We start from the raw sequence: 12126 nt of genomic DNA, 5'->3' as shown, positions 1-12126 counted from the left end.
ATGCAGGCTTCTCTTGTGTGTCCCCAGAGTGCTATGCCAAGAATATTATGCCACATGTGCCATGTGGCTCCTGCCCAGCCCGAAATTCCCACCTCAAGGCAGGAAGGAACTCTCATTTCTCTCTCTCCTCCCCATCTACTATTGTGATAGAAATGACAAAGCTGCCTTTAGACCTCCATTCTTCCATGACCTCCAGGAAGCCACTGAATTTCTCAGGGCTCCAGCTGTATTGTCGTTTGTAAGTCAGGTTGACACTAGGAGCAGAGACAGTGAAATGTATGTGTTGCACAGGTCTAGGAACAAAGTAGGTGCTTAGTAAAATGGTAGTCATTATTATCACTTAGGAAGTACCTTAGAACATCTGCTCAGCTTGGCTTATCATGAAAAGTCTGTGGCTGATTTCAGAGTCTGATAGCCACACACAACTGGCTATACTATCTGGTACCTTGCTACCCAAATACCAGGCTTTCCAGAGCAATCTCCGATTTCTTACATCAAGAAATGATCCTTTACTGGGTACCCATGGCTCATGCCTGTAATCTTAACTACTCAGGATGCTGAGATCTGAAGATTGCAGTTCAAAATTAGCCTGGGCAGGAAAGTCTGTGAGACTCTTATCTCCAAAAAACTACCAATAAACTATCAAAAAATGTGGGAAGTGGAGCTGTTGCTCTAGTGGTAGAGCACTGGCCTTGAGCAAAAAAGCTCAGGGACAGTGCTCTCAGGCCCTGAGTTCAAGCCCCATGATAGACACACACACACACACACACACACAAAATCCAGAAATGATTCTTCCCTTTTCTGTTAATGCTGCCATATTTAGGCATGATAGCATTGTAAATTGAGTGAGACTAAACAATCCACTGAGGGTGCACTTGGGGGTCACTTGATGGAGCTACCTAAAAATACATTGATTACACCTCAAAATCCATAACTGTAGTGCTGGTGGTTCAGCGTAAGGAAGATAGCAGTCTGCTGAAAGGAATGGTGCTGAGATATGGATGAATGATGGCTTTACAAGGCATTTACCGTGTGTGTGTGTGTGTGTGTGTGTGTGTGTGTGTGTGTGTGTGTGTGTGTGTGTGTGTATTCATGGGGAAGGAGAGGTAGGGCTTGAATTCAAGATCTGGACAATGTACTGAGCTTTTCCATTAAAGGCTAGTGCTCTGCCACTTGAGCTACAGCTCCTCTTCCGGCTTTTTGCCGGTCAACTAGAGATGAGTTGCTTGGATGTGTTTGCCTAGGGCTGTCTCCAAACCATTATTCTCAGATCTCAGCTTCCTGAATTGGATTTTGGCATGAACCACTGGTGACTGGCACAAGGCATTTACCTTTGAAATGAAGTGTAATAAAGCTCAAGGACTGAATCTTTAAAGTCCATAAGCAGAAGTTCTTAGGCAGTGTGTATGGGAGATTAGTTTTTGGATAGGGATTATTCCATTACTGGATCTCCAGTTCTGCTTTTAATAAGCTTGCTACATCATTGGTACTGTTGACTGGAGAAAGCCATCTTACCTGGGCATATAGGGATTCCAGACTCTAATGATCCGATCCATGCCACCCGTCAGCAGCAAGTTCTTTCTCTTGCAGAATGAAAACACTTTGACTCCTTTATAGATGTGAAAAACCATTTGATCCCATTCTGCCCGTTTTTGAGGCACAGAAGGGGAGGCTGAGCCTTCCCTGATTTTGACATCTTTTCCCACATGTATCATCTCTTTCATCTTTTGCTTGACATTTGTCGTTCCCAATGTGCACCCTAAAAATAGTCGCAGAAAACAAAACCAGGTTTTCATTTTGTTTTGTTTTGTTGTGGAGAGGGGGCTTGAACTCAGGGGCTCACACTCCTGCTTAGATTTTTTTTATCAATGTTATCACCCTACCACTTGAGTTACAGCTCTACTTCTGGATTTTTGGTGGTTAATTGGAGATAAGAGTCTCATGGACTTTCCTTCCAGGACTGGTTTCAACCCACAATTCTTAGATCTCAGTCTCCTGAGTAGCTAGGATTACAGGCATGAGGCTTGTGAAATGGTGGGTGGCTGCTCTCCATGGTATGAATCCAGCCAGAGAGTGTAGAGTCATATCTGAATGGCCAGGATGGAATTTCCACAGTATCCATGGGCTCTAATCCAAGTCCTGAGCCACCTTGGGTCAATATGTTGATGGTGAATTGAGCTGGTGACCCTGCTCACTTTTCCACAGTGGAAGGGCTATGTTGGGTAGGATGACTGACTAGTCATTCTGTCCTGCCTTCCTCTACTCCTTTGATATTCAGTAGGAAGGGAAACAGCTTTGAACTTGCAGCTCTGCTGCTGTCAAGCAGAGGGGAAGGCAGATAGATAATTACACAAGATGACAGGGTGAGCTCAAGAATCTGGGTGAGCACTCTAAGTATCAAAAATAAAAATTACAAACAAAACAGCACATGCAGCTCAGAGAACAGTCTGACATGTTTGCCCTTCTTGTGACCCAAAACTTCTAAGCAGGTGTATCACTTCATTTTTTATTTTATTTATTAATTTTTTCAAGTAAGGGAGAGCAGCCAATTCATTTGCACTATCTCTAGTGTTCTATTTCAATAGAGCCAGACAGAGATACAGGTTTATATGGTTGTCATAGAAACTGAGAGCATAGTGCTTCTCCAAGGTCTGAAGGAAGGATGATGAAAAGTTTAAGCAATTGCCATGGAAACCTAAAACAGATTCAAGGCACACTAACCAACAGGCAAATCTTCAGGGGCTGGGGTCCTGATGGGACATTAATTCTGATAGTCCAGTGTGCTACTAGTAACAGGATGACTAAGGTGACACCAACATACTTATGAGCTAATAGCATTCCATGAAGATCAGACCTTTAATCTGTCTGAATCACGTTAGATTTGGAGACTTCTCTTGCCTATCCTTTCCTGTACTGTATCCCTCTTTTCTACCCTAGTTTCCACAGAGTGGCATTGCCCATGGATCTGTGGTCAGAAAATCAGCCCACACTTACCATTTGCAAAATACAACACACTCAAAGCCCAGCCTTGGTTTCCCTGTGACTTTGACCAATATAATGTCCCCTTTGCTTATTAGATATTAATTACAAAAACTGACGCAAGGGTATCCAGTGACTACTGGTTCACACCTATAATCCTAACTACTCAGAAGTCTGAGATTTAAGGATCATGATTCAAAGCCAGCCTGGGCAGAAAAGTTCATGAGACTCTTATCCCTCGTTAACCAGCAAAACGCCAGAGTGGAGATGTGGCTCAAGTAGGGCTCCAACTGAGAACAGAAAAGGCCAAAGGAGGGACACAAAGCTCTGAGTTCAAGCCCTAGTCCTGGCATGCACACACACACACACACACACACACACACACACACGCACACACACGCACACACGCACACATACACATGAATCGAGAGACTCAGCTGAATAAACAACAGTGCTAAATGGAACTTTAAACTTGAGAAGTCTGTAGGCATTCATATTTTCAGTTACAGTTTTCCTTGCATAGGGTAAGTGCAAAGGAGAGCAGGAAATAAGTAGCTGACTATATACCAAGTTTTGGAGTTCAGAAGGATGTAAAAGAGGATCTTTTCTGTGTGTGCCAGGGGGCTTGAACTCAGGGCTTAGCTTTTGTTTAGATTTCTGGTTCACGGCCAGCACTCTACCACTTGAACCACATGTCTACTTCCAGCTTTTTGCTGGTTAATTGGAGATGAGAGTCAAATGAAACTCATAAGAACAATAATGTTGATTTGGGGGCTAGTCTTTGCTATAACTTGGGTATCTAAGGCTTGAGAAATATTTGTTTGATGGAATCACAGCAGCTGGAAACTGTAAGCAATTTCATTGGTCTCTCTTTTCTTGATACAAGAAGGAGTAAGGATGGACAGGCTTCTTTCAGCAGAATGAGGACTTGGTGAATGTGAACTGGAGGGATCTTCCTTTAGAGCTCTGTCAACTTTCTTATTGTACTGGTGTTTCCTGTAACTGTGACAAAACACCTGAATCTATGTACTTAGGAAGTAAACAGGTTACTGTAGCTCACAATTTTAGAGACTGAAAACCCAAGATGAGGCATTCCATTTGTTACATTCTGAGAGGACAGCACAGCCTGGTGAAGGGCATCACAGTGGGAGTGCATGTGAGAGATCAATTACATGTAAGAGATTACATGTATGAGATCACATGGTGAGATCACATGTGAGAGATCATGTCTAGAGACAGGAATAAGAGAATGGGGAAGGGCCCGTCCTGCTCTTTGTCTAACAGCTTGATCTTAGGAACTAATCAGGGTCTTATGAGAACTGCATCAATCCCTTCCAAGGTGATGTACCAATCACCTAACCGCTTCCCATTAGGCCCCTCCTCCTCAAAGGATCCTGGGTCTCTCAACACTAGTATCTTGGGGACCAAGTCTTCAGTACCTGAGTCTTTATAGGACACACTCAAATCACACCCAAACCATAGCTCCTAACTGAGCTGGAAGGAAAACAGGAACCCACATTACAGGGCTGTTAAAAAGTGAGCCAGGGCTAGAAGTCCCTGTTCTTTTCCCTGAAGGCATTGCTTTTCATCTGCCCAAACAAATATTGAGGCTGCTTCAGCCTCCAAAAGCTAAATCTCAATTTCTTAGAATTTAAACCCATCAGTATTCTAGAAAACCAAATCCCCTAGTTCCAAGAAAGTCTAATGGAAGTCCTTAATAAAAGTAACCACCACACATTTCTTTTTAACCCTTTGATGATTTAAATGTAGTAAATCAGACATTTATAAAGGAAGCTTTATTTGAAAGATGATGTGAGTTCTCAGGCTATGAATCAGGGAGCTGGAAAGGGCCTTCAGGAAGATTGCTGTGAAGAAAGGATCAAGGTGGTATTTCACAGGAAGCTGAGACCTTGGCATAAGCATTATTGATTTTTCCATGATGTTCTGTGCCAAATGGAATTAGATTTTGAAGGATTAAGAAGAGGAAACTCAGATTTCAGCTTTTCTGGAGACTTAGAAAGGCCCAGATCCAGCTCTATTGGAAGGCATCATAAAAGAAATGGCTGGCATGCTTACATGAGTGATAACTAATGAACCACTGCAAAGGGTCTTAATATGGTTTACAGGTACCTTGCTTGGTGAACTACAACCAGCAACCCCTTCCCTTTTATGCTATGATTGGGACTTGAACTCAGGGCCTCATACTTACACTTAGCCTTTTCCCTCAAGGATGGTGCTTTACCTTGAGCCACAACTCCACTTCCAGTTTTTGGTGGTTAATTGGAGATAAGAGTCTCACAGACTTTTCTTCCTAGGTTGGCTTTGAATCATGATCCTCAGTTCTCAGCCTCCTAAGTAGTTAGGATTACAGGCATGAACTACCAGCTCCCAGAAGACACTCAATCCTTAAAGTCCAAGGTGGAATGTGGGATGGTGCAGAGGAGGAGGTAAAAAGGGACACAGGTGGGTAAAAGGTACATGTTGCTTAGCAACAACACGCTCCTGAGAACTGCATCCTTAGGCATTTCCTTGGGAGTATAGGGCAATCACTCCACATGGCATCTTGAAGTCACTGAGAGATGTAGAGTGCAGCTTCTAGGAGAGCATGCATGCCATTTAAAGTAAATATTTTATGAGTAGGAGGAATTTGTGATAAAAGTAACAATAAAAGTGAAGTCTAACAAACGTCGAAGCCTTCCTCTCACGATCAGGTATTATATGCTGGTTAGCTATACTGGCACACTCTCACTTTTATACAACACGGTGCAGGAAGCTGTTCACAACACCATCACAACAGCTCCAACATGACAGCTTTATCATTGCAGCTACCTGACAACTGTTCCGTCATGTAGCTTCACCGTGACAGCTTCATCAAGGAGTCTCCGTGACCGTTTGATTTCAGCTTCATCACGACAGCTACATAATGATAGCTCCGTCCTGACAGCTTCATCCCAATAGCTTCACTAATGCTACACCATGACGATTACATGACAACTGCTTCATCGTGGCAGATAAGTTACAGCATCCATTACAGCTTCATCATGACAAGGCCCTCAAGATAGCTATAGCATGACAGCTCCATGGCAATGGTCCCATCACCACAGCTCCATCACGACAATGTCATTACAGCTTCACCATGACTAACAATAGCATCAAGACAGCTCCATTACCACAGCTCCATCACAGCTCTATAACAATAGCACCATCACTGCAGCTCCATCATGACAGCCATGATGTCTCCAGGTACTAGGACATGTCCAATCCATTGTAATCATCACAATTACTGTTGCACATGTGGTTCATCATGGTAACCTGTAACATGGCTCATGCCTGCCCGCAACTCAGGACTTACTTCATCACTTCTTTTTCCTGCCTGTCATGTGGGTTTGGCAGCCAGCACGCATACGAGTGTGTTTTGGGGTTCTTCACTGGCTCATTTTCAAAGCACCTGAAGTTATTCAGGTCTGCAAGAAGTCCAATCAGAGCTCACTAGGCAGCAGCTCAGACCAATTATACTGGCAATATCAACTTCTTCAATAACCAAGGGATGATGATCACATCTTTCCTCTGGGCACAAAGATTTGTTCTGTTTCAAGGCCAGAAGTTCCTTATGCTCAGAGTTGGTGGCTCATTTCCTACCATCCCTGGTAGGAAATGTTCATGGACTCTTATCTCTAATTATTCACCAAAAAACCTGGAAGTGGAGCCATGGATCTAGGCTTTCCTAGACCTGTCCTATGTTGTCCTAATGACCTAGGTAAAACCTTAGATCTAGATCCTAGACCTAAGGGGTTTTACCAACCCAAGCCCAATGATGTTAGGTGGCCCATTGCCTTGGTAGGACTGGAATCCAGATTCAATTTCAACTTTTCCAGCTAAGGAACCTGCTCAGCAAACTTGCCATGGCTATGTTTTCATCTGTAAAATGGAGAGGCGTACTATTCACACTTTACTGCTGTTCTGATCCAGTAGGGTGGTACATGTGATTGGCTCTTCATCTTGGCTGCAAATCAAAGTTACTACAGAGCCTCTGAGCAATGCAGATGCCCTGACGATATCCCTGTGAATCACATGGCCCTGTCCAATCACTGTGGGGACTTTCAAAAGTGGCAAGGCCTAGGTTTTATCGCTGACTAATTAAGTCAAACTCTCTGAGGGTAAAACTCAAGTAACCAGAGTTTGTAAAGTCCCACAGGTGGTTCCAGTGGGTACCTCAAACAGAGAACCACTGGAGAATCTGAGATTGCTTTAAATTACTAAGTGTCAAACCATAAAGCAACCACCATCACGATGGACTTGAAAATTAGAGCTAACCATAGAGATGATGATTAATTGGATAGGGCTTCTAACACATTCTCAAGAGCTTCACAAAGTAATTATGAAATTTAATGAAGTAAGCATAAAGTGTTAAGAAGGTATTCAAGGTATTAAACATTAATGTTAAACTGGGCATGGATGGCTCTCATCTGTATTCTTAGCTACTAAGATGGCTGAGATATGGAAGATCAAGATTTGTGGCCAGCTTGGGCTGATTATTCTCCAGAATAATCAGCAGAAACCTGGGCTAGTGGTGGCTCCAGTAGTAGGGCATCAGCTGAGCAAACCCAAGCCAAACAAGCATGAGGCCTTGATGCTAATTAAGCCTCATTATCTGAGAAAATGAAATGTTGGTATTCTCATGATTCCACAGTATGAGGGTAGAGCTTCTGCATTGGTCAGCTGAAACAATCAGCTTAAAAGGAGACGTGGGCCACAGTTAGAGGTTTCACTCCACAGTTTTTGGGCTGTGGTGATCAGAACAGCACAGTGGGGTTGGGGATTTTCGGTGGAATAAAGAATAAAAGAGGAAGCAGCAGGGATAAAATATACCCTCCAAGGCCACACCCCTCATGACTTACTTCCTCCAATGAGGTCTCACATCCTAAAATTTCTCCTACCTCCCAACAGCCCATGAAGCTATGAGCCCATCAAGAAAGTCATCCACTGATGAGGTTGGAGCCCTCTTGGTCCAAACCTCAGAGCACTGCTGCAGTGGGGACCAAGCCTGTCCTGCATAAACTTTCAGAGGATGTTTCAGATTCAAATCATGTTGTAGTTCCAGTGCTGGGCCTTCCCTTTCGTACTTTGTGACTTGTGAAGCAGTCACTCTTTACTGCTTTCTGTCATTAGTAAATCTCCCTCCTGTCCCTACTATGGGAAGCATGCTCCCTTTATACTACTCCTGCAGCATGATGGGCACTGCCAGACTTATTACGGTTCTGATGGGACAACATGTATGAAGAAGTAACTTAAGGGAGAAAGTGTGTGTGTGTCCGCGCGCGCACACGCACGTGCATGAGTGTATGGGACTTGAATTCAGGACCAGGACGTTGTCTCTTAGTCTTTTTTGTTCAATACTGATGTTTTACCACTTGAGCCACCACCGCTCTATATCTGGGTTTTTAGTAGTTTATTGTAGTTAAGAGTTTTGTGGACTTTCCTGCCTGAGCTGATTGTGAACCTTGACCCTCAGATCTCAGCCTCCTGAGTAGCTAGGAATGCAGGTATGAGCCACTGGCACCTGGATTAGAAAAGGATTTATTTTGACTACTGTTTTGGAAGGTTTTTGGCGGCTTGTTGGGCTCCATTGCTTTTATGTCTCTCCAAAGGCAGAAACATCATGAGGGAAGAGCATGGGGAAGGAAAGCTGCTCACTAAGTGGCAGCCAGGAAGCAAAGAGACAGGAAAGGCCAAGACAAGATAGTTCTCCTCAGGCCTCATCTCCTAATACCCCATACAGTGTGAACTCACCAGTGGAGGAAGCCACTGATGATGTTGGTATTCTTATAATACAATCACCTCCTAACATTCCCCAATGTGGGGCTGCTTTGCTCCCCTGCCCTTCCTGTGTTAGATCAGACACCTCAAACCCTTTCTTTAGCTTAACTCAGTTTTTAGTTTAGGATTTCTATTGTTGTGGTAAAAGAAAAGATCTGAGCAGTGCTGTAACTACTCTGTAAGGTGGGAGAAAGAGCTGGATTTGTGGGCTATGAGCCACAGATTGTTATGGACACAAAATACAATGTGCAGAAGGTGTAGGTTGGAGCCTCATCTTAAGGAAGTATTCCAGTTAGGAAGCTCCAGGGACAGGCAGAGGCTGCCTCTATTTCAGATGATGAGCTGGAATCTGGGGAATGGCGTAACATAAAGACATTAGATTCCTGCCTCAAATTTGGACCAAGGCCAGGATGTCAAGTCTTCAGTTTCTTCCAGATCAATGACCTTCCCCCACATTGCATCACACAGAACCACCCATTCACCCCATAGACCCAAGTTCAGCTTGATCAAGTCTATTCATAATTGTAGCTGCTCACTGGAGAACTATGGTTTGACTATGTCCCTCATAAAATTAAATGTGTTAGAATCTTACCCTGAGCACATTGGCTCATTCCTATAATCTCAATTACTAGGGTGGCAGAGATCAGGAAGATCAAAGCCAGTTAGGGGACTCCATCTCAATGAGTCAGGTATGGTGGTATATATGTATGATTCCACCTACACGGGAGCCACAGGTAGGGATATTGTGGTCTGAGTGAGGCTTTCCCTGGGCAAAAATGTAAGACCCTATCTAAAAATTAACAAAAGCAAAGAAAGAGAAAAAAGGCTGCAAGTGTGGTTAAAGAGGTAGAGTGCTTGCTTAGCAAGTGCAAAGCCCCGAATTCAAAGTGAAATAGTGAGACTCAAAGAGAAATAGTGAGATTGGTCTTAACAAAGGTGTTTAGTTCGTTGCTTTCTTGGGAGAGGCCAGTTCTTTGTACTGGAGTTTGAACCCTGGGCCTCACACTTCCTGGGGACTTGCTTATCTAGTCGGCACAGGCTCACTTCACCATGCCTATAGCCTGGCATTTGCTCATTTTTAAGAAACAGAGTCTAGAAGATGTCTCTGTCCAGGCTGGCCTCTTACCTCGATATTCCAGATCTAACCCTCCTTTGTGGTTCTGATTTCAGGAGAGAGCCACCAGTACCTGGCTAGGAGAGGTCATTTATAACACCAGTGGTTTTGTTATAAAAGTGAACTCTTCTGATCTCAATCAATGCAGCATGAAAGCCCTCTCTAGAATCTGTTGCTCCTACTCTTGGGCTTCCCAACTTCCAGAACCATGTTTCTAACACATTTTTTTCCTTTATAAGTTACCTAGTCTGTGGCATTCTGTGATAGCCTCAGTAAATGAACTAAGATCTTGGGGGCATCCTTAAGACTGAAGGGTGAATTGGAAGCTGAGCGTTTACTTGGCCTTTCTTGAGATTCACAGGCTCCCAAACTTTCTAAGTGTTGGATCATCATGTTTTTTAAAAAATATATATAATCTTATTGTTATTAGTAAGGTGAAGGGTTGCCATTTCATAAGGCAGATAATGAGCACATTTATTTCTTCCTTTTTTTTTTGAAAATGTCGATCCTTCATGTTTTTTGAACTCTTCAATTCCCACATTCCATTTCTTGAATATGCCCCATTAGGATGGTTTTACATTGGATTCCTGTTCAGTGAAAATCACATGTGGTGTCCATTCAACGGGGAGGCTGACATTGATTTGAGTGAATTTGTTCATATTTCAGTTAAACATGTATCATTCAAGCTCTTGGGGTCTTCTCAATCTCTCTGTTAGGTCTTCTCTTTCTATCTCTCTGTCTCTGTCTCTGTTTCTTTGTCCCTATGTCTCTGTCTCTGTTTCTCTCTGTCTGTCTGTCTCTGACTCTCTGTCTGTGTCTATCTTTCTCTGTTTTCCTCTATCGCTGTCTCTGTCGCTTTGTCTCTGTCTCTGTTTCCATCTTTCTCTCTCTAGCTGGCTCATAGTGGATTTAGAAAACTAAAGCTAAACCAAGCAGATGCAATGTCTGTTTTGAGCCTTCTCAGGACACTAGCAGTGTGTGATGCCTCCTGCAATGCAGAAGCTATAAAGTTGGAGGACCTTGAAGGATCCCACACCCAGAAAGAGAACATGGTCCACACAGTACCTATTACTAGAGCTGTGGGCTCGTGGTTGGAGCTGGAAATGATGGCTTTCATAGAGTCATAGTAGTTTAGCTAGAAAAAAAAAGAAAGACAGAAAGCATTAATTAAAACGATGATCACTCACTAGGTCAAGGAAGAATACCTGACAATGTTTCAAATTTTCCTTTGGAGACTGACTTCCTGATGGAGAAAGGAACCATTTGTGCAGACATTAGGAACATTGTTCAGAGCATGCTCTCTCGTGGGCAGACATGTGTAGGTGGCCTGGTACAGCACAAAGCCTGTGGCAAGATCTTCCCTGTACACTGCTCAAGGCTGACAGAAGAACGAACAATTCCTGGGCATCTTGTCTCACAGACCAGGCTCTAAGTCCTCCTGCCAGCTTCAGATTGTTCTGAGAAAATCTGCAGCCCGTAGAACTGCAGGGTTTACAGAGAAAACAATTATCCTTCCCTCGAAATCATCCAGAAATTGGAAACAGTGCTGAGCATCAGATTGAGAAGTAGAGATATTATTTTTCCCCTTTCTTTTCTTGGAAATGGAGAGCTGGGCTGTGGATGGTGTGTGGGGGTTGGGGAAGCAGGGTTTATGGGCAGGGGCAGTTGGAATCAGACTCAGATGAAAGGCACCAGATTTGGTGGGAGTTGAGTTCTCCTCTCCAGCCACCTTCTTGCACAGTGAACAACCTTATTAAAAATAGGAGCAAATAAGCCAGGTGATCCTAGCAATTGAGGAGATTTGGAGGATTGCAGTTCAAAGCCACCCCAGATAGGAAAAGTCTAAGAGACTCTACCTCCAATCCACCAGCAAAATGGTGGCTTGGTGGTGTAGTTCAAGCGGTAGAGCACCAACCATGAACAAAAAGGATGATTAAGAATGAGAACTTGAGGTTAAGTGTTCAAGCCCCACTACTATCACGTGTGCACACACACACACACATGCATGTACACACATTCAGGTATGAGCAGGTAGCCAAGAATGGTGTTGCATATCTTTAATACCAACTACTTGAAAGGCAAAAGGCAGGAAGACTGGACGTTCATAGCCAGCCCTATCCAAAAAAATTAGTGAGATCCCAACTTAACAAATATGCCATGTCATGAAGTTATACACCAGTGGTACCTGCTACTCGGGTAGAAATGAAAGGTTTGTG

At 43.5% G+C, this 12126-nt stretch overlaps 1 protein-coding gene across 1 annotated transcript in view; it reads right to left on the bottom strand.

Annotated features, from left to right (window-relative positions):
* The window catches only part of LOC122112878 (WD repeat-containing protein 49-like), a 75422-nt gene that overhangs the window by 48836 nt on the left and 14460 nt on the right, over positions 1–12126 (bottom strand). Inside the window, exons 4-5 of the mRNA XM_042685837.1 lie at positions 10976–11045; positions 1516–1759 (exon numbers count right to left, since the gene is read on the bottom strand). Of these exons, the coding sequence (XP_042541771.1) occupies positions 1516–1759; positions 10976–11045 (314 nt within the window). The remainder of the gene's footprint in view (positions 1–1515; positions 1760–10975; positions 11046–12126) is intronic.

This window comes from Dipodomys spectabilis, unplaced genomic scaffold (genome assembly GCF_019054845.1).
Source record: "Dipodomys spectabilis isolate Male_0828 unplaced genomic scaffold, ASM1905484v1 ptg000095l, whole genome shotgun sequence".
NCBI lineage: Eukaryota > Metazoa > Chordata > Mammalia > Rodentia > Heteromyidae > Dipodomys > Dipodomys spectabilis.
This window is presented reverse-complemented; position numbering and strand designations above follow the sequence as displayed.